The sequence below is a fragment of the Anoplophora glabripennis genome, unplaced genomic scaffold (assembly GCF_000390285.2).
Source record: "Anoplophora glabripennis isolate ALB-LARVAE unplaced genomic scaffold, Agla_2.0 scaffold806, whole genome shotgun sequence".
NCBI classification, from domain to species: Eukaryota; Metazoa; Arthropoda; class Insecta; order Coleoptera; family Cerambycidae; genus Anoplophora; species Anoplophora glabripennis.
Genome location: NW_019416892.1, coordinates 7,573 through 31,350, shown reverse-complemented (window position 1 = coordinate 31,350; position 23,778 = coordinate 7,573). Strand labels below are relative to the sequence as shown.

Genomic DNA, 23,778 nt, shown 5'->3' with positions numbered 1-23,778 from the left:
TAATTAGTATAAATACAGGGTGTTTCAAAATAGTGTTGCCAAACTTGAGGGGAATTTAGAGGACATTGTGGTAGAAAATTTTTGCATATAAACTCCTAGTCGAAAATGAGTCGTTACCTCGTTGAATCCAATGTAATGTAAGTAATTTTTATTAAGGATAACGTAAAGAATGATTTGAAACAAAATAACACGTTTATGTCTTCTGATAAGTGTTTACCAACTGCGTCCTACATAGGATGTTGGTAAAAATTTATTTTGTCCACAACTGTTTGATAAAAACTTTATTGCACGCATGCAATGTCATCTGTGTTATGCTGTGAGAAACAGTGACACAAATGAAGAGAGCTGTCACGTAATAGATGATCGAACGTAATTGAGTATTTCACATTTGTTTTGTTCGCGACGAAATTTTGCTTCCAAGTTGTTAAAATTGACCCATTTACGTTTGAAGAGTATGCAGACATGGATCTTATTTATGGCGAAGCAAGATGCGACGCTAAAGACGCTGAACGCTTTATGAATCGCCAATATCCTTGCCGAAAAACATCCACTAACTGCACAGACAGCGATCATTGAAGAAGAGGTTTTGCATCGAACATGTTCTTTAACAACCTACCACAAGCCGTTTTGAACAATTACTATAAATTTATTATTTTTGCGTTATCCTTAATAAAAATTACTTAAACGTCGAAGCAACGTAATAACATTACTCTTTTGGACAAACATTGTTCGAGGGCCAAAGCGGGTCATTTCCGAATTGTATATTATTATTTCTATATTGTTTCTTATGTATTTTTTTATCATGAAAATATATTTTTTTAAGTGAAAAAGTATTAAAATCTTACCTAATTACAGTATTACATAACAATGTTCCCATTTACAAAGATTAGGCATTAGGACAAATTAACTGATGCCGATGTACATAATCTTCATAAATGATTGCAAGCCACATGACTAGTAATTTTGTTTGGAACAGTAATTTTATTTCTTCACGTTGGTAATGAAATTTCGGTTAAATTAAATTATTAAAATAGTAAGATCAATATTAAATTAAAACACAACATTCTGTTTCACCGGCTGGTTGTTATAATTTAGCGATTGCACTATCTCGAGCGCAGACGTAACGGTTTGTCATTGTTCATTCACATTCATAAAGATAAAAAAATATTAAAAAATTAATACAATTCTAAATATCTAAATGTTGACCTTTAACTTCAAAGCATTTGAAGAGCGGGAACGAACTCCATGGGTTGTATTACTTCTTATTTCCGCAGGATCCATGTTCTGAAAGACTTCGGTATTCGGTTCACGATTTGTTTGACAGTGGGCCATAAATAAGAAGGGAGTCAAGTCAGGGGATCTAGAAGGCCAATCTCATGGACCAAAACGCCCGAACCAGTGTCCACAAAAAGCCTAGTCAACTCTTCAATACCAACTTCTTGAGTTGAATGAACCGGCGCACTATCAAGTTGATACCAGCAATTTTGATAGTCTTGAAGTGGCACATTATCCAAAAATTCCTCAACAATATTTCTTAGACATCACTCTTTGAGTTGGGATTTTCATGATAAGTATACAATTTTAGTTGGTTATTCATTAAGGCAAAAAACATTAAAACTAAATTTTTTCTGAAATCCAGCTTCTCTAGACATATACGGATTACCAGCGGCCCAAAGATGCTGATTTCGACGATTAAAAACTCCCCTGCTAAATTTTGACTCGTTTGTTTTGAAGTCGCACTAAAATTTTCAGTAGAGTACCCATCTATTTCAGTAGAGTACCCAAATAACTTCAAATAACATACAGACTAAAAGAGATAAGTATAGAGAACCATAGTATAGAGAACCATAGTATAGACGGAAAGAGAATAAAATGGCACATTCAAATTTGAAGAAATATACGGGGTGTACCATTACAAAAAATCAAGTTGCGGTGGTTTCCAGTGGACCAAACTCGGTTTAACCACCCTGTATAAGATTCGGTAACTCTGAAGATATGGTTATGCAGTTTAGGTATTTAGTTCCTGCTCCTGCAAATATTGTTGCTTTATCTGTCTAACTGTAAAACGCGCAAGGCTTTAAAGAAGGTTCTGTAATTTTTTTTCCTAAAAAAGATAATTTTAGGAATAAGGAAACTTGATAAAAGTCACCTTCAAATGAAGCGTAGAATTCAAAAATGTAAAAATATACATAGTAGGTATTCCGTTTAAAATAACAACAACAAACGACAACTTGCGGTATAACCGGAAGTGTTACAGGAACGAAATATATTAGATTTGAAAATTGTACACCCAAAATCGCTAGTGTGCTAGTTTTCAAAATTTAAATCGAAGTAGGTTCTGAAATAATCTAATAGGCCACTCACTTTGAGCCACCCGTTATATATTTTTATTTATTTGGATACAGCGACTTTTAAGATTACAGTTACCTATTTGACCTTTATTAATAACGAAGATTACAAAAAATCATTTTTGTACAGAGCAATCACAACATTTGGTCAGTTGATTGATATCTAATGTTTTACATGCAATGCAAAAAGACCTTGTTAATGTAAAGTCACATACAAACTAACACTGTAATTATACACTAATATATAAAAAACATATTATCAATTAGATAAATAAATATTAAAGACGCCGCCTTAAATAAGATTGAATAAGACAAGTTGTTCATTATTTTATTATTCCTAAGTATTAAAATTTAAGTAATTACTTATCTAGATTATAAGATTTTGTTTTGTTTTATGTGTGTAAATAGATGATGCAATATTTGAAAAACGTGTTCATTCACAAAAATTGGTTTAGGCACGGTGTAGAAAACAGTAAATTCACTGCCTATCTAACCTATTTATAAAAAATGGACCCTAGTGAATTTACTGTTTTCTATACTGTGGTTTAGGGCTTTGTTTATGTTTTTTTGTATTACATATGTCATTATTACTATATTAAGGTGACGAATCATCTCAGCTTAAAATCGAATGTAGTAATATTTTGCAGCTGTATTAACAATAACATTAATAGTCTAGGCGGTATCTGTTATAAAAAGGGTATACTTGGGTAAAACTCATATGATCGGAGATTTTTGCTTTAACGGCTTCTAAATAACATCAGAAATGATAATTTTTCTATGTAAATAAAGAAACGTGGGCTTAATTGTTATTACAAAAAATTATAAAAAAATAACAAAAAAAATCATTTTTTTCTTGGAAGATAGAGTTAGTTGCAATTCGAAAAAATAATTATTGTTGTTGCAAAAATCGGAAAAATCATTTAAAAAATTGTAAAAAATGGTAGTTTATTTGTCAATTTTTTTCAGACACTTGAATAATACCTAGGATCTTCATACTTTTTCCAATTAAACTTCTTAGTGCATAGAATTATCACACCAAATTTCATCCAATTCGGTTCGATAGTTTTTACATAATAATTGTTTAATTTTTTTATATTTTTTAAATTAAAAAATTTTCAAAATCAAATTTCTAAAAATCTAAAGCCTTTGAATACTTGAAAATTTCACCACAAAAAGAAGAGCTCTCAAGCTTTAAAATGCTTTTTGAAAAATTCAAATCGGACGATTAGGTGAGCCGTGGTGATTGTTTAAACATTTTCGCAATTTTCACGCTTATAAACAATTGCAATAATTTAATGTTTTTTTCAAATTTTTGGTAATACTAGTAAGTTTGTTTAAATATTATAAAATTGTTTAAACAATAATTATTTAAATAAACAACTGAAAATTGGTATTAATTTTTAGTTGTACGATAAATTTCTAAAAGTCTTTCAAAAATTATTACTCACATAAATTGTGAATAATTATAATTTTAATTTTTTCGTTTACTTTTAAAATATTTATCTAAAATTTATTTTTTATTTATAAAAAAAGTATAAGAATCTTTTGGATACTTAATTAATACCAACAACATGGTGCAACATGCAAAAATTTTGGTCGTGAAAATTAACAGTAAATAAATAAACATAATAAATTAATCATTTTTTAAAGTAACTGTTTATCGGCATGTCAAAAGTCCAATAATTAATAATAAAATGTAGTTGAAAATATGATAATTGAATTTTTTAGTTGCGAGACATCGATTTAAAAAAAAATCATCGAAATTGGTCCATTAGACGCTGAGATAAGTGAAATTTTTCCGAGTGTCGCAATTTTGAACTCGAGAATTCAGATCGGAGTAGCTGTGTGTTTGCTCCCCCCACCACTGATACCTCATTGATTTCACGCGGTCTTGAATATCTTTGAGTGACATTTTAAATGGGACGCCCGTGATTGCAAATTTTGAAAATTTATATCTGGAAAGTACTCGGAATAACAAACCTATTGGTTCAAAAAACAGCCCTTATAGTTTTGCTGTAAATAAGGGTTAACTTTAACGGGCTATAACTCCGAAAATAATGGGCGGATCATCAGGTTTTTTTTTAAATACTCGCCTTTCCGAGTACTTTCAAACCATATTTTAAAATAAAAAAAAATTTGAAAAAACATTAAATTATTGCAATTGTTTATAAGCGTGAAAATTGCGAAAATGTTTAAACAATCACCACGGCTCACCTAATCGTCCGATTTGAATTTTTCAAAAAGCATTTTAAAGCTTGAGAGCTCTTCTTTTTGTGGTGAAATTTTCAAGTATTCAAAGGCTTTAGATTTTTAGAAATTTGATTTTGAAAATTTTTTAATTTAAAAAAAATAAAAAAATTAAACAATTATTATGTAAAAACTATCGAACCGAATTGGATGAAATTTGGTGTGATGATTCTATGCACTAAGAAGTTTAATTGGGAAAAGTATGAAGATCCTAGGTATTATTCAAGTGTCTGAAAAAAATTGACAAATAAACTAGCATTTTTTGCAATTTTTTAAATGATTTTTCCGATTTTTGCAACAACAATAATTATTTTTTCGAATTGCAACTAACTCTATCTTGATCAAAATTTAATTACAAAACTTTTTTTCCTCTTCCATTTTTGTCTAAAATGAATAGTTGCTAAGTTGTCGACGAGAAATCCAAGAAAAAAATGAATTTTTTTGCTATTTTTTTATACTTTTTTGCAATAACAATTAAGCCCACGTTTTTTTTATTTGCATAGAAATATTATCATTTCTGATGTTATTTAGAAGCCGTTAAAGCAAAAATCTCCGATCATATGCGTTTTACCCAACCCGAAACAAGTACTGACTGGACTATAAGGCCTAAGATAGTAGAGGGCAAGCTAAATCACTTATCCACTCCAATTATTTGATTTATTTGAACAATCATGGAAAAACTAAAAGATTAATTTCAAGGTGAATTATTTCAACAGAAAGGCAAATGGAAGAGACATATTTTTATGCAGCCATTTGGTGCACATTTTTTTTATTAAAAATATATTATCAATTTTATATTCAACACTTTTTGTACAGTCCGTACAATATTTGTAGAGGTAAAATTCCAAGAAAAGAACCAAAGAAATACGCCTTTATAACTGCAAAGCACAGTATGCACTGCAAGCTGCTACGGTGAAGCCACGCCGCACAGTGGGGATTTCACGGAAAAAAGTCATAAATTGAGCTGACATTTTTATTTTTGTTTTTTATTTAAAAGAGGATATTTCAATAAGCTAAAATTGAAAAAATAAACACAGCAGAGACTTTTATTTTCTGTTTAAAAATATTTTTATGAACATAGAATAAAAAAGCCCTATTTCTCCAAACACTTGGACCTCTAATTTTAGCTACATTTGCCTACAGTTNCACTATGCCAAATAAAAAATATAACAGGCTTTTTTCATGATTAAGGTCATGATTTCACGATTTTCATGATTTCATATATAAGGCGTCGGTGGTTCCCATACTTTTTGATGACATAGCTCCTTCTCATATATTTATTTGTGGCACTCCTCCAACCCCCCCTACGTACAGTTAAAAATTCAAAGTAGGTACTAATAAATGAAACAATGAAAATTTGAACTAATTAGATCTTCATCAGTTACATTGTGATGATTTTTATAAGTACGGTCACACATAATATATATACAGGGTAATTATTAAGTACCTACTTGTACAAACTTGAAAGGGTGAATCTTCGACTAATTTTAAGATAAAATGTTCATATGCACATGGGTTTGTAACGACTTGGTTCTTGAGATACATAGCGTCCAAAAAAAAATTTTGTTTGGTATTTTGTTTAATGTTAGAGGGTACCACATACCTATTTTCCATTCAAATTTACGTACAAAAGGTACTCTTAGCATTTATCGCTGAAAGCAGCCGTTTTGTAAAAAAACGGCTTTATAGTTAAACCTGCGTTGAAATTTGAGTTGTCATTAGAGTTTTTGAAAAATAAGCGAAAAAGAATCATGTGCTATGTTACAGTATCACTTTACAAATTACTATCACCAATTTGCTGAAAATTAGAAAAAAACAAAAATTTTCCAAAAAAAGTATGCTGAATCTTTCCTCTGCAGCGGCGCACTGTGGGGATTTCGCGGAAAAAAGTCATATATTCAATATACTATTAATGCAATATGCAACGGTATTTTTATTTTTCGAAATAACTATTACAATCAAATCAAAACGAATTACTTTGATCTGACTACTAGTTTTTTTTTAAACCGTTTCAAACTCATTACTTGTATGTTTTATTGAACTGACTGAAATTTAACTTAAGAATTTCAAGACGAATATTATTTTATTGCTTTAGCTGACATTTTTATTTTTGTTTTTTATTTAAAATAGGATATTTCAATAAGCTAAAATTGAAAAAATAAACACTGCAGAGACTTTTATTTTCTGGAACGCTACATAGGGAATTAGCTTCGTTCGAGTTCGTAAATTCGGAAGAGTGGGGAGCGCTGGGTGCTGCAACCTGACACGCATTTTCATACATAATATTTTTGGTTTCTAATACATAATACATACCTATAGAGTAATAGATATTGGTATTAAGTGTTGATTCCTGCATATAACTCAATTTTTTTAGTTTTGATACTTGTACCCCTTTGCTTTTCACCCTAAATATATACATATTTTTTTAAAGTTGAATTATTTTATGTTCTACTATATAAATAAAATTACAGCAGTCAATAAGTTACTATATTTAAAAAAAAAACTTTTTTTCCTCACCTCCATACAAAAATCCCCAGTCTGCGCCGCCAATGTTTTTCTACCACTGGAATCGAATGCGATTAATTCCAAGAAAGTGACGCAGGAGTCTTTTTCTTCTCTCAACAAATATCGTACGGACTGTAACACTGACGATACTCATAAATTTTAGTATTAGATTACATGGATTTAATAAATAAAATTGTTATAGCAGTTGGCTCGAAAAAGTAGTAGAAAAATAATAGCCCTAGTTACTTTATGAGAAACAGCGTGAAACATATTACACAAGTATTGAATTTACCCCACATTGAGATTTTATGTCCAAAACAAAGAGTTGAGATGGATAAACGACGATGATTTGTAACAAAACTAAGAACTGGTAGATAACACAGCCACACAGAAAAAGAAAAGTAGTCTATACTTTTCATGCGACATATGTTATCAGTAGTATTTTTGCCTCCTGATTACGAATCTGGTGTCAGAATTGAGCTATCACATCACAGGAATTTCCTAACCTCAAAAAACAGGTCAAAAATAGCAAAAATTCACGAAAAAATGCTAGTAAAACTATCACGAATCCGAGATCAAATTTACAAAATTCAACCCGTGAATAGATTTTTTACAGAAAAAAGAACAAGATATAGCCGAAAAAAAGTAGATTAACACATGATTGGGTATTCAGGTTATAAAGTAAAATATTACAAAATGAGTTTCGCAATTCTGACCTCGAATACGTAATCAGCGACCCCGAAAACCCCCGTATACCAACCAAATTTGCTGCGAATTTGTTATTTTTTTGAAAATTTGGTCGGTCATCTTGGATCCGCCATCTTGAATATTGCAAAATTGACCTCGGACGCGTGATCAGCGGACCAGAAAACCCCCGTATGCCAAATTTGGTGCGAATCTGTTATTGTTTGAAAATTCGTGATATCTGACTTTAATTGACCCGTTTTTTTGAGGTTAGAAAAAGAACCATTAATGCTGACCGCGGATTCACCTTTGGCTGGGTCTTAACTATATAAATGAGCATTTGAATATAGAAAAAAAAAACAATTTTTATATTTTCTTAGCACTTCTTCATGAAATTTTTCTATTTTTTACCAGTTCTTCGCATGAAAAGTACAGACTACTTCTCTTTTTTTGTGTGGCTGTGTAATAATTAGTGTGGTTGTATGTCATACTATTCCCTAAACATGAAAATAACGATTTATCGTTGTTAATTGCAGGATATAATATGAATAATATTAATCTTGATCACATTAGATATACAGGACAAGACTGTCGTATCTAATTGTTGATATTGCTAACAGTTTTAGGAGAAGTTAAGTCGTCTGATTACAGGGGTCAGTGAAATACACTTCAAAAAGAGGTAATTTGTTCCTTAAACATTATAATATGGTAATATAAATGTAATAAATAATAATGTTAATGCGCAATTTGTCACGTCTGAGGCTGTCGATCGCAACACCCCCTGGATCCTTACGACCTACAATTTGTGGGTGTTACTTTGACTTATTCGATAGAGGACCTTGTAAAATGAATGTTGATCGTTTTTGAATTAATTCTTTTTTTTCAAGATCTACATGTTCGAGCCTTTGTTGTCTTCGTAAAATAATTCTAGTAGTACGCAAAATATACAGGGTGAATGGGGATCACAGCCTACCTTTGACCTTTAGAAACAGATATGTACCTATTATAAGTTTTTCTAAGATTAGTTTTTTAAACCTTTTTCTAGTAATTTTCATACCCTGCAGTTGGACAAGCTAGTGTGACCTCAAACAACGGGGCGATTTAATTGCAGCGCATGCACACTTGGGAAGTGCGGTATGCATTGTTGTCAAATAATTTAAGGCACCTTCTATTATAAAGCAATTCCACACCACTCATCGAGAAATACTGCTCTTTGAAGCGTTTGAATTTTTTGAATTGAACGGAACTGAAAACTAAAATAAAAATGTAACAAGAGAAAGCGGTGGTGACATATTCAGTTAATACCGTTTCGCCGAATTAAAGTGGTAGTTTATTTTTATTCCTTTACCATCTCGTCATATCAGACCAGGTGCGAAGCCAACTGGCAGTAGCGCTTTTCAGAAGCGGTAATACGGCATTTTAACTGAACACCGGACGGTACCCTCCATTGTCCTCCGTAAGTGTTAGCAACAAGATCGGATTCTGCGTAAAGGATCCCGCTATAATCTTATGGAAATTGGGTTTCAGCGGATTGGTCTGAATTTTTGGTATGTTGTAGCCCTAACCATACTGATCAAAAGTCCCAATGGGCACGACCCCCAATGGCGTATTTTCTCTGCTAGGGGGCACTGAAAGTCCCCCAAAAGCCAATTCATTTAAAAACTGCAGATTTTTCGCAATAACATTATGGAACTTGGGCTTCAGCGAAACGGTCTGAATTGTTGGCATGGTATAGCCATAACCACTCTAACAAAAGCCCCAATGGACACGACCCCCCATACCGTGTGTTTTTGCTCCAAGGACATTAAAACCCCCCAAATTCTATTCGTTCGATTTCAGCGAAATCGTTCAGAATTTTTGGTATGTTGCAGCCCTAATCATACCAATCAAGATTCCCAATTGACACGACTCCCCAAATGGCATATTTTCGCCGCTAGGGGGCACTGGAAACCTAAACTAAAGCAAAAACTGGTTGAGTTAAAACATTTTCGTAGTTAATTCTTTTAGTTGATCCCTTCTCTGCAAGAAACGGGAGGGAGATAGTAGTGATGAAGCTTCTCGCACTAATCTAAGAGTTAAAAAATTCAGACCATTTCGCTGAAACCCAAGTTTCATAAGATTATTGCGAAAAAGCTGTATTTGTCAAATGAATAGGCTTATGGGGGGTTTCCAGTGCCCCCTAGCGGCGAAAATACGCCATTTGGGGAGTCGTGTCAATTGAGAATCTTGATTGGTATGATTAGGGTTGCAACAAACCAAAAATTTTTCGCTGAAATCGAACGAATAGAATTTGGGGGGTTTTAATGCTCTTGGTGACAAAAACACACGGTATGGGGGGTCGAGCCCATTGGGGCTTTTGTTAGAGTGGTTATAGCTATACCACCATGCCAATAATTCAGACCGTTTCGCTGAACTCCAAGTTCTATAATGTTATTGCGAAAAATCTGCAGTTTTTAAATGAATTGGCTTTTGGGGGACTTTCAGTGCCCCCTAGCAGAGAAAATACGCCATTTGGGGGGTCGTGCCCATTGGGACTTTTGATCAGTATGGTTAGGGCTACAACATACCAAAAATTCAGACCAATCCGCTGAAACCCAATTTCCATAAGATTATTGCGGGGTCCTTTAAACTGCTCATGGTTTAATATTGTTATTATTTTGGATTAATTTACTATGTCTAGCAGCTATTGAAAAATAGTAGAAACATACCGTACTTTGTTCAGAATTTTAATATTACCTATTTTAATGTTACTAAGCGCGTCGCTATCTACTTTAAACTATGTGAATGTCAGAGGTATTGGAACTGAGGTTCACAAATTAAAGACATACGCTGCTTAAAAAGTAGTAACACAACTCTAAGTAAAATTAAACGATTTAAAAAAATATATTTCGTATCAACCAGATTAGTAAGTATTTTTACTTATTTTTTAATTACTCGAACGTTCGTTTTTTAAAAGTGTAAACATAATTATTTTAAAACATAAATTAGTTTTATTTACAATTAGTAACGTACCTATTTTCTTATCAATATTAGTTAATATTTACTAAAGAATGTAAGATATATGTTTTTAAAAACAATAGAATGTATTTTTAATGTTCGATGCTTCTCCCATATTGATATTAAAAGATATGGTGACTAAAATAACATATAACACGTTAAGCCATACAAAAGCAATATGTTTTACTAAACTACTTTGCACTGGCTTGCACAAGCTGGCAACACTGGCAGTACATTGATCCAACTTATCAAACTAATTTCGGGTGACAAGAATAATTAAAGTACAGTTTAAAAACTAATTACAACGCGAGTATTTCTTTGCTTAAAAATAAATTTCAGTTTCGTATTAAAGAGAACGTTTACCCTTAAAAACTGACCCTCAATTTAAAGGTACATCCCGTACTTGGCAGTTGAGTACAATCGACTTATACACTGTAAAAAAAATCGGTGTGAGTGAAAACAATAAAGGTTCGGAGTGAATCCATTGAGTGAAATTATTGAGTACATTTTCACTCAATATTGGGCATTTTACTCATTTGTGATTATATTTAAACTAAAACTGAGTACTTTCACTCAAATATAGGTACTCCCTAAATAAATTCTACCTAAATCAGAGTAAGTGTCCTCATTGTCCACAGTTGATAGGGGCGCATTAGATGATCCAGAAAAGCGTGATCGCCAGAGGAACAGGCCTTAGCTTAGCCGGCGGCGGCGGGTCTCAGCTGGCGGGTCTCCGTCAGGACAGGAGGAGGCCCCGCAAAGTGAATTAATTTCAACACTGTATATCCTAATTAATCATTTATGAGTGATTTATTTTTGCACTCAATATTTAGTTTATTAAAAACCAAAAATGACTCGATAATAAATTTTAATCATATTAGAGAAAAAGTCAACTCTAAATTGGTTTTATATACTCAGAATATAGTCAAAAGTCGCTCAATTGATTGTTAGTAGTAACTCGAATTTGGGTAAAACTCACTCATTTCTGAAGCAATAGTTTCACTCAGTATATACTCATACTATAAGAGTGAAAATTACACTCAATCGGGTGTGGACAGAAATTAATACCTTATTGAGTAAAATTGAGTAACATTTTTTACAGTGTATCAGTCAGTTTTCTAGAATACTAAATATCATTAACAAATGGTATTTTTGCAAGAAACATATTATTACAAACAATTACTTAGGAAGCATTTCAAAAAAAACTTAACATAAATGAAATAACGTATCTTCCTAATTAATGTATTTGATTTACTATTATCCCTACTAATATTATAAATGTGAATGTAAGTTTGTTTGTTACGCTTTCACGCGAAAACTATTTAACCGATCATCATGAAACTTTGTACACATATTCTTGGAGGTATTAGAAGTAACATAGGATACTTTTTATTAAAAAAAAATATTTTTTACGAAAGATTTTCTATCACTCTGCGAGCGAAGCCGCGGGTAAAGGCTAGTTTTTCTATATAACATCCTATTCAATAACTAAACTAAACCGTTACAATTGACACATTGGTAAAAAAAATTAACAGCTCATATTCAAATTGGATATTATAACTTTTGATGCAAAATAGGTTTCAAGATATAAAGATTAAACAAAATTACTACCAATAAATAGTTTTGTCAGCAAAGTTATTAAATAAATATTGTTTCTGAAAGTGAAAAGATATAATTTATAACCCTCAATTTGAGATGAAATGTTAAATTCCTTTTAGAAATACTACAATTACATATCTTTATATCTCTTTAAGTAATAAAGATAAAGTGAATGAGCAATAGGATATGTTAATAATTTAAAAATAGCTATTGTACCTACTGTTATATTTTAGTTACTAATGCAATTCATGGATTTTTGTGGTTTATATGGATTTTTGCCATTTATGGTATTTATACTATCACTACTATAAATAGACTTATGTATTAAAGTGTCTGATGTTTTAAAGTACCTGCTTACCTTACAATTAACTTGAAACATGTTTACCATTAGATACATAGGTATTAATTTAAAATATTTTGAGTGAGATACAAACTCCTAATATTTTAGAAAGAGTGTAAGTAGTAGCCATTTTTTTAATTAATGGATTTTGTTTGAACAATAAAAACAATTAGTTAATTGAGGAGTTCAACGTATTCTTGCCTATCAAAAATAAAAACTGTTTCTTTCTAGGGGTGTCGTCACCCCAATTAGATAAAAAAAATTCTGAATAATTGCTACAAATAAATAATGCCACAAATAAATAATTTCAGAAGATATGATTGATATAGAGTTATTGAGAAATATCACATATTCAGCAATAGAATATACGGCGCTATTCAAAAAGTTTGCACTATATGGGAAATAGCATTGTATACAAATTTAATAAATTCCTTCGATTGTCAGTTGTCTCTTGTTGTCAGACAAACCCGCAAATCGGCCAAGAGTACCCTTATTTCCAATTTTAGGGGAAAATGTTTTAAAGAAAAGCTATTTCCCTCTAAAAGATTAGCCCGAATATAAAGTTTCAGTTCATTATGCCGAAAAAGCGATTCCTGACAATTTTGCAACTTTACCTCGTACCATAATTCGAGTGAAAACATTTATCACAGTCACGCTTTCTTAGTAGGTACGCTTCTACAAGAAAAACATTATAAAAACGATAAAAAAATAGTGTAGAAAATAAGAAATTTATGTTCAAGAATAATTTAAATGTTAATGTTAATTTAATGTTATTCAAGAAGTATCGCCTCCGTAGTCAAAAAGTTGATTGTTAATGATATTAGTTTTCTTCATGTATTTCTTATTTGTTTTTTTTTGCTTTGTAAAATAAAAATTGTTTCCACCTTATAACTGCCAGGATAAATATGTTTTGAACGAGTGAACTGTAACTGTTAATTTAAGAAGTGGTTTATCATTTTACTTGGTTTTTAAATTATTCTTGAACATAAAATAAAGTTTGCACCAAATTTGTTCGTATTTTCTACATCATTTTTTATAACAGCTTTATTAGTTCCTGATTCAACTTCTTTTCAGGAAGTATAATGGTTTTCTTGTAGAAGCGTAGCGTACTAAAATACGTGACTTTAGTAATGGATGTTTTCGCTCGAATTATGGTACGACGGAAAGTTCCAAAAATGTCAGGAATGGCTTTTTCAACATAATGAACTGAAATTTTATATTCGGGCTAATATTTTAGAGAGAAATAGCTTTTCTTTATAACATTTTCTCTTAGGCTTGAAAATAAAGGTACTTTACTCTTGGGCCGATTTTCAGTATTCGTCTGCCCCTCGTATATAACACACGTTTTCTGAGGTTAGATGGGCGCTATTTTGATTTGACGACATGCAGAGACAATTGAAATTTATACATATAGATTTTTCCCCTCTATTGAAAACTTTTTGGATAGCGCTGTATATTTTTTAAATAATAATTGTATAACAGTATATATAAATTCCCTGTTATTTTTGAATAGGAACTACCAAATGTTTTATTTTATTTATCACCGAAAAATTAAAAGGCCTCTAAAAAATTATTTCATTTAAAATATATTTTTTATGTTGTTTCGTTTTAATTATTCTAAATAAAGTAAAAACTATTCTTATTTTATGAAAGATGTAATTAATATACACCTATTTATTGAAACAAATATATAAATAATTACTTACCATACATTGAATGGCCATATTAGGTGAAGTAAAAGTTTTAATGTTCAACATAATTCTTTGCATACATTATGAAATCCACAAATTTTGCAAGTAATTATTATTTATATAAACTGATGCGGATAATGTTATCTACTTGTTAAAACAGCGTATTATAAAAATGAGTTAACTGTATGTACATCGTTCGTCAAACATGTTAACTATCATCTAGCAGTTAAGAATCGTAATTTAGAATTTAGAAGATTACTCGAAATGAAACATAAAAGTAATGGTTTGGTTCTAGTGGAAGATGAAAAACAATGGCCCCAGATCTTAGCAGTATTTATAGGTTCGTAGTTATTCTTATATTTTAGAATATTAATAATTTTAAATTGTAAATTACACCATTCTACATACATAAAAAGTGTTTACTCCCTTTCTTTATTAATATACAGGATCATTTATAGATTTATACCAAACATTTTTTTCGATGGCGTAATTGAAAGGTTTATTCAAATTTTTTGGTGAAACTATACATTGTCGGGTGACGAAATTCCAGGACCAGTCTTAAGAAATTTCATTAGAAGAGTTCATATCGAAAAATACACACTGAATGCAAATTTTTTTTAATTGTATCTAAGAATTATAAAAGTGAACAAATGGGCATTTAAGTTTATCTGTTTGGCATTTTTGTCACACTTTTGAATTTTTTACAAATAATCAATTTTTACTGGAACAGAAAATTCATTAAATGTAACTATAAAAAGCAATCACTTTTAATTGTAAATAGTTCTTGTTTCAATTGAATTAATATTTAAAATATCTCATACGTTTATAAAAATAAATTTGTATGGACAGTAACGAAAAATCTTAAAATAAAATAAAAAATATAAAACTACTCAAAATAAGATGAATTCAGAACTACAAGTGCCAGAAAATAATAAAAAGTATCGAGATTTTTACATCGTCGTTTTCTTTAATTTTTACTATTACTTTAGTTTTTCCGTGATAGTGTATTCCCTGTTTTTGTTAATCTAATTCCTTTATCAGCCAAATGTGGGATATACAGGCATTATTCTTGTTTAGGGGTTTTGTTTTGTTTTAGGGGAATGGCACAGGTGCTGTTAGAGAATACCAACGAAGATTTTCTGACCGTCATATTCCAAGTCTTCCAATATTTGGATTAGTTTTTAATTATCAGCGAGAAAATGCCACATTCTCGAATTATTCGTTGTTGCAACCTTGATAGAACCAATCCTTTCAACAACATAGGGGCAGATTGTAACTTTTAATAGCTTCTTTGTATTTTCCTTTGGTTTCTGAATTCGTCTTGATTTGTACAATTTTAGTTTTTTCATTTTAATTTAGAGTTTCTCCTTACAATTTAATTTAAAATAGACATTTTAATTTTTTTAGTGATACAATCAAAAATTAAAAATTAATTTAATACTTCCCTAGAAATTACACAAAATGACAGTATTACTGTAACTGAGGCAAGAATTTATAAGTGTTTTTGATAGCTGAATGCTGAATTTTCAGTTTAAGTTAGAACTGATTATTTATAAAAAAAATCAACAAAAGTGGCACCCATTTGTCCACTATTAAAAATTCCTAGTTACATTAAAAAAAATTCATACAAAGTGAATTTTTTCATAGGGCCCGTTCTAATTAAATATTTTCAGACCCGTCCTAGAATTTCTGAATATTTGGAAATGTTAAAAAATTACAGAATTTCAACAAATATTGCATCGAAAAGTTAACAGCTAAAAAGAACACGTTTTGCATAAAAATGACCTTAGTATGGTAATATCCCCTTAGGAGATACAGACTCTAAAAATTTTCAAAAAAATATGGAATAACGGCTATAATTTGAAAACCAAAAAAGGTATAATAGTTAAATTTTACACAAATTTTCCTGTAGTGCATGTGCAACTTCTTAACAATTTTTCGAAAATTTCTGTACCTTCGTGGAGATTGAAATAAACATCCCTTAAGTTATTTTTTGCTAAAACTTTTTTGTTTGACACAAATTGAATATTCAAAAATACGTATTAGATAGCGTGCTTTAAAGCTAACCGCCTATTAACAAAAAAATTAAATTCATTGTCATTCGCATTAGAATTTGCACGAGCAAGTAAGAAATATTTGAGTAGGCGGCTGTCATGACAATTCCTGTCATTAGATTTGGATGCCTCTGGTGGTCTTCTTGCTGCACAGTTTTTTAAACATTAAAAAAAAACTTGCAGCATGTCATTATGTTCATTAGTGAAATTGTTTGCCATAATCTTCCTAAGTTTGTTCAGAAAATGCAAATACTTTTGCGAACATTTCGGTGGTGTTAAAAAAAAATCTCGGCCCCTGAATTATCTCGTTTATCATTACGATATTCAAATCGTGCAGATTTAGGTATTACTTTTTTGCAAGCTTTTTAACATCCTGTATTGATAATAATTACTACATTCGCAAAATCATATTTATCGAATACCGTTGAGTGAGATCTCACTCAACGCTAATACTAATAAAACAGATCAGTTGAGCATGCACTTTTTAATGTGCCAATATGATGACGATAATTCATTCAAGGTGAGAGATTGTAAGACTTAGGAATTTTTTTGTTTAAGAATTTCATGGAAAATTTGGAAAGTAATAAATTAATTCATTGCTAACAAAATGCAAAATACAAAAATATAATGACTGGGATTACGAAAATGAAAATGGGAATTGTAAAATTCGTGTTATCGGAACTCACTTCTTTTGGAGCGAGGGGTTCTGCACAAAACACTCCTACGTACTCCATTGAGATTTGATAAATAATTTCATTATCTACACTGACCTCAAGTCTCAAGTCAATTCTTTTTTATATAGAAAATAGAAACTGATGATGGAAATTTATGGATTTTTCCCTGGCCAACGATAAAACAATAAAACGATAAAGTTTGTTTCGCATAACTAAAAATTTTACTCTGAAGGAAAGAGATAAACAAAAGACAACATGTACATCAAACAAAACAAGATCATCAAAGTAAAAATAAATTCTTTATAATAAAAAAATGTCATATATCTCTAACCAGCAAATAAGTCAGAGACTTGCATGTATATTATTATTTTTAAGCAGGTCGAGTTTAGGTGCAACTCCCGTCTTAGATCAGACGTAAACGTTAAAATAAGAATTATTTTGCTCACAATTTAGATCACTTTTAAATCAGTGGCGGCTCGTGACATGAGAATAGGTGAAGCATATTCATTGACTAAAAAGAAAAAAAAAGCGCCACTGGCGAAAATTTTCAATAGTTCAAGGTCAAATGGCTTTAAATGAATCATGAACATTTTTAGTTGCATTTGCAATATTACCGAAAAACTGACGTTCGTGAGAAGAATTTTTATTTAGATTTTATAAAAAATAGAAATATTAGTTCGGCACACCGTACATGTATGTTCCAAAGAAGCTTTGTGGTTACGACAACTTTGCGTGACGTTCCCAAAATTGTTAAATCCCTTCTTATTCAAAAAGTTTTTTTAAATTGGCACTTCCACACAACCTCTTATACTCCGAATACCATTCCGAAACTTTCGAACGTACACGTTGTCCTCAATTTTCCATCTGGAAAAATACATACTGGATCATACATTGGAAGCATTTCTACAATTATTATACAAAACAAATATTAACTAAGAACCGTTATAATCATACACTGGGCGTACACTTCAATTTCTGCGTCACTCGCTCCCCCACGCCCGTAGTTTAATCCCGTGTTGGCCGCGTCGTTGCCATGACAACCGCCGTAAACAATGCTACGAAGAGAAGCAGGATACAGACGAATTTCAATCTGCGTCCCTTGCGTATACTATACGTTGTATGATCCGAGGTTATGTTCGCGCTCAACTAAGGCAATGTTTTTTTTAGAAGGCGTTCACCGCGCAACTATTCTGTTTATTTCCGCGTATTAAACAAACAAACACAATACATTTTCAATATAGAATTATACCTAAATTATAAAATTTATATAAAATAATTTTAAATTGCACAACCAAACGGAAATTTTAGGTGAAGCGGTGCGTCACTTGCATCACCTGACGAGCCGCGACTGTTTTAAATTGAAAGAAAGTGAGAGTATCATCAGCTATTATAAGAGGCTCTTAATATTTATGAAAGATGGAGATATACAGAGAGAGAGAGAGGCAATTTTTATGAGACATTATATTGTCATCGATGACCGTTATTAAAACGAACGCGAGATGTCGTTTGAAATTGAAAATAATAGATTTACGAAATTAGTTTTCGAAACATGAGTAAACCTATTTATTTGCCATGATTTCTTTTAATTATAAATTTATGTAAATAGTTATTTTTGCATCAAGAATGGAAGTTCATATTCATTCGAGAACGTAAAATCATTTCGTGTTCGAGATGCAAACAATGTTTTTTCGAAAACTGCAATAAAATAAGACAATTATTGTGTTATATACAATTTAATTTATTTTTGAAATGGTTTGAACCGTGTTTGATTCAAGACGGTTTATTATGAAATTAGTCATTTTGTGCATGTTGTTGAAGCGACAAAATTTTAATCACCAGCTTGTACATTTCAGTGATGAAATGGATGTAACATTTCTCTGTTCAATACACGCCATACAAAATTCGGTGATAGATGAAGATTACTTGCCATACGCCGAACACTAACTGAAAAGTTATCAATGACAGCATCTATTAGGTTAGGTACATCTTATTCGTTTTATAGCGGGGTTACCTTCTTCTTGAAGTCTACGAAATGATACACTATAGATTGTGTGCGCAGGTTGATGTCTTTTTAGGTATTCGCGTCTGTGTTTTCGGACTGCTTGTCTGGCATTCCCATTTTAGCATTTTAACGTCAAGTGTCAAATGAATAAACAAAATGACACAAATAATAATTATTGTTACAACAACCATTATTTCTAATTATCAGTCTACTTTGATTGAAATATGAAATTATATTTTTTAAAATACTTGTAACTTCTAAACAAATATGAATCGGACCTATGTTCATGTAAGAAAAAATATTTGTATTTTAATATAACTAATTCAAACAAATTCAAAAAAATAAAATTTAAGAAACCCTGTTTTCCAGAGATATCTAGGTAAGCAACAGATATCTAACCCCACTTACAAGTGCTAATAATGTGAGAAACGACTACTGTGTGGGCTAATCGCTCTAGTACTAAATTACATTGCCTTGATACTTAGTAATCAGATGCTAATAAATAACTACAATCTCAAAATAAAAACTAAAAATGATACGTCTGAATGTAACAAATACAAAAACACGTACCTGATATATTGAAATTGTTAAGTAATGTTAAATAATCATTATAAGAAACATCCTGTGTTTTTGAGAGTAGAGTAGTTATTTCCCGCTATATCAGTGGTTTGGAGTTTTGTCTGCGGGGTTAGATATATTTTACATACCTAGATTTCTGGCATCGAAGAACATTGACTTCATTTGATAAAATTTTTTTAAATTTATTTTTTTGAATTTGAATTCGCTTAAGGAGGTATATTGGGGTCCGAGGGAAGTGAGGAGCGCAGGGGGGTCCTATGCATTTCTTATGGGACTAAAACCCGCTGCCAACTTGAAAAAATTAAATTCTATTGAAATTATTTGCGATAAACATTATCTATATAGCAAAGAAATCTACTCATATGCACATAGCATACATATTGACTAATTAACAACATAAAAATATCATATTTAAGTAGTTTTAAATTATATTTAATGAACGCATAAAGACTATGTAGATGTGGCAACAGCGCTAATAATTGACTAGCAGTTGTACACACTGCGAACCTACAGACCTCGAACATCGGAGATATTGCGCGTCATATTCGGATAAAGATGCGTACGCGTTCAAAAATGTATTGTGTGTAAACTATAACAATATAATTATTATATATAGCAAATATATCGTATTATCCTCGCGAAGATTTGTATCCTTTATTTAAAATCCGTAAATCATGCGAACTGGTAAAACAACGAGAATTATGTTAATTTAGTTCTAAAGAAATGAAATGATACTAGCGCCCATCTCTCGTCCAAGTCAAAGAAAATGTTGGATGCAATTTTGAAGGTTCTGTGATAGAAATTACATTATTACTCACTGTTCGTGTTTTTAATCTCTATTTTAGTAATGTTACAAAAGTTTTGCAACTATAACTAATTTTTTAGATATAAAGTTTGCTGAGAAATATTTATGTTCCTTTGTTATTCTGTACAAATGCTTTTATCTCAATTTCTACATGTTTTATCAGTTATGGGCAAAAAAAGAGCCGCACCGTCCATCTTCGCCATATAAACCTATGTTAAAATGAACAACTTTCAACAACAATATCTCAATATCTAGATTAAAAAAAATTTCACTGGCTAATACACTATATAAATTTCAAGTACATCTGTGCATTTGAGTAAACCCGATATACCTCCTGAATATCTTTAAAATAGAATAAAAAGATGTGAAATAGTTGAATAATAATAATTTGTTAACTTTCTCTGTTACAGCATGCCTCTCTATATTTTCGAATGGTATATTGTATGCTTGGAGTTCACCGTTCATCGTAAAAATTACACAAGACAAAGATAACTACAATATCACCGAAGATGAAGCTTCATATTTTACCTTTATACCGGCTATATCAATGATGTTAACAAGTTTCCTTTTTTCGAAATTGTGCGACGTTATTGGAAGAAAACGGACACTGCTGTTGTGTGCCATACCACACATTATCACTTGGATCCTCAAAGCTCTTGCTAAAGACGTGTATATGTTTTACATCGCAAGGTTATTTTCTGGAATGGGAGATGCGTGCGGTTTTTCAGCGCTGCCTATGTACATAGGAGAAATATGCTCTCCAAAAGTTAGAGGCAGATGGGGGAACGCTCTGACATTCTTTTTATTTCTAGGACAATTTGTCATTAATGTAATCGGCAACTTCTTTAGTGTAAAAGAGTCGTGTTATATTTGTATCACTATACCTGTTTGTTTCGTTATACTATTCTCTTTTATGCCAGAATCCCCATACTTCTATATAATGAAAGGGCGTTTAGAAGAAGCGAAAGAGTCTCTAAGAAGACTTAGAGGAGATAAAAATGTAAATGAAGATTTCATAAAGCTTAAAGCTGATGTGCAACGACAAATATCTGAATCTGGGACGTGGAAAGATCTTTTTACAATCAATAGTAACAAAAAAGCACTCTTAGCTGGACTATTCTTAAGAACTTCTCAGCTATTAGGAGGAATGTCAGTTTTTACAGTTTACACTCAATATATTTTTGAAAAAGCTGGTGGCAATTTGAGTTCTGGTGTTTCATCTATGATATATATTGGATTATGTGTAGTACTTAATCTTATTTGTATGCACACCGTGGATATATTCGGAAGAAAGAAGTCTTATTGGGTGTCATTAATATTCTGTTCTTTGGTTCTATTTTTTGAAGCTATCTATTTTATCATAGACCAGTTTTATCCAGAACTAGATTTGTCTTCTTTAAATTGGATGCCTGTTGCCGGAATGTTTCTGTATATAATTTTTTCTTCATTTGGCCTGGCTATCATTCCCACCTTAATGCTTGGAGAACTTTTTTCTGCTAGCGTCAAAGGAAAAGGTCTCAATCTGTTATCGGTGGCTTTCGCTTTAAGTCAGATTGCGATAACTAACGTATTTTATTTTCTCAGCAGCAGGGTGGGATTTTTTAGTCCTTTCCTATTTTTTGGTATCTGCACTACCATTTCCAGTGTTATAACTGTTTATATAGTGCCAGAAACTAAGGGGAAAACTTTAGAAGAAATACAACAGTTACTAAAGGGAAATACGTCGAATAATAATAATGAAACGAAACAGTAAATTGTTATTTTCTTCAACTAGATCAATTTATTTTACAAATTAATAGAACCTGTACTTTGTTTTAAAATTATATAAATTTTTTTACAGGGTAGATAAAATAAGAAAAATGTTTCGCAATTTAGAATAATTTTCCTGTTAGGATTTCTAATAGGGTTGCAAATTATTAATAAGACAAAGCTTGTCACTGACTTAATCAATTTTATTTATAATATTTTTTTTAATTATTGAAATTTTATTACAAGAAACACTACTACCTACATTTGGTAGGTACATATTTTGCATAAAATACGTAATGTAAAAAACTATTAATTTTTTAATTTTACTATTTTTGTAATAAATTATAATGATTGACGGGAAAAAGTCTACTACCATAAAAGTTAAATAAGGAATAAAAGAATATAAAAATTGTACGTCAGTGAAGAGAGTAAATTAAATATTTTGAATTTGTATTTAAAAGCAATATAGATTTTGTTTTCGACTCCTAGTGCAATTTATGATTTATATTATTATTTATTATTTATATATAATATTGTTTTTCTTTTTTTGTTTTATTGATTTAAAAAGAATTAATGCTTTTACGGTAATTGTTATTGTATAGATTCACAATCTTGATTAAGGCCAAGCTGTACTCGAATATATAGATTGTCCCAACTATAACCCGTTTCTGATTAGTACCACCTCACTATAGTAGGATCGTATTCGATGCAAAGTTGACCCAAAAAGTTGTCGGTCTTTTATCAAAGGAAAATCATTTTTAGGAGGCGTAAGATGAACCATTTCAAATTTAAAATGAAATTCAATGTTAAATCTGAAATACCGCTGCATACGCACTGTGTTCTAGTAGACGCCCAGGTGCATCGAGTGTACGAAGTGGTCGATTATACGTCAAATACTAACCTGGCGAGCTTGATCGTAAAACAGAGAGCGCCACCAAAAAACAAGTAGACAACAGTGGCGCGTACATAGGTAAAATGTAGTACATATGTGGAAATTAAAAAACAAATTGGATTTATAATAAATTATATTTAAATTAAATAATTTATGAGAATAAAGGAATTTTTGTAGGAACAAGGGTGCCAGACGTGAACTGATCCCTTCGTCCCTTCATAATGTATAAAGAAATTATTTAATTAATAAAACCCTTAAAAACGTATGGCTCTGGATCCCTTGACAGGCGATGATTTATTACTTTGCATCGAATATGATCCTACTATAGATGACGATTTTCGAAATTTAAATGGGACACTCTAAATTTTATTACCCACTTCGATTCAAAATACGTTTTAAACACTGCTATGCTGTTTTAGTCAAAACTTTTATTTTATCAGGGCAAATTTTTTTATTTCTTTTTATCTAGAATGCCTGAAGGAAATCAAATCACTTTATTGCAAAGATTTGTCAGAAAACTGAATTTTTGAGGCAATTTTTTGTTTCTATATTTTCTAAATAACTTTTTCACTATTCACTAATTAAACCTTTTGTAATTAATTATAATTTTGA

General features: G+C 31.0%; 2 protein-coding genes across 5 annotated transcripts in view; one reads left to right on the top strand and one right to left on the bottom strand.

Moving 5' to 3' along the window:
- The window catches only part of LOC108914335 (facilitated trehalose transporter Tret1-like), a 37,531-nt gene extending 23,043 nt beyond the window's left edge, over positions 1-14,488 (bottom strand). The window contains exons 1-2 of one of the 3 annotated variants that reach the window (XM_023455630.1): positions 14,427-14,488; positions 7,113-7,240 (exon numbers count right to left, since the gene is read on the bottom strand). In XM_023455630.1, the coding sequence (XP_023311398.1) occupies positions 7,113-7,240; positions 14,427-14,433 (135 nt within the window). In that variant the 5' untranslated portion in view covers positions 14,434-14,488. Of the gene's footprint in view, positions 1-7,112; positions 7,241-14,426 lie in introns of those variants that run through there. The other 2 variants (XM_018720127.1, XM_023455631.1) reach the window with 2 other exon arrangements.
- Positions 14,489-14,603: 115 nt separating this feature from the next.
- On the top strand, positions 14,604-23,040 carry LOC108914333 (facilitated trehalose transporter Tret1). Of its 2 annotated transcripts, none has more exons than XM_018720123.1 (2): positions 14,604-14,751; positions 20,936-23,040. In XM_018720123.1, exons 1-2 carry the CDS (start codon positions 14,676-14,678, stop codon positions 22,276-22,278), a joined length of 1,419 nt encoding a protein of 472 aa, XP_018575639.1. In that variant the 5' UTR covers positions 14,604-14,675; the 3' UTR covers positions 22,279-23,040. The 2 variants fall into 2 exon arrangements, with proteins under 2 accessions (XP_018575639.1, XP_018575640.1); XM_018720124.1 differs by lacking the exon at positions 14,604-14,751 and adding an exon at positions 19,029-19,119.
- The last annotated feature ends 738 nt before the right edge of the window (positions 23,041-23,778 follow it).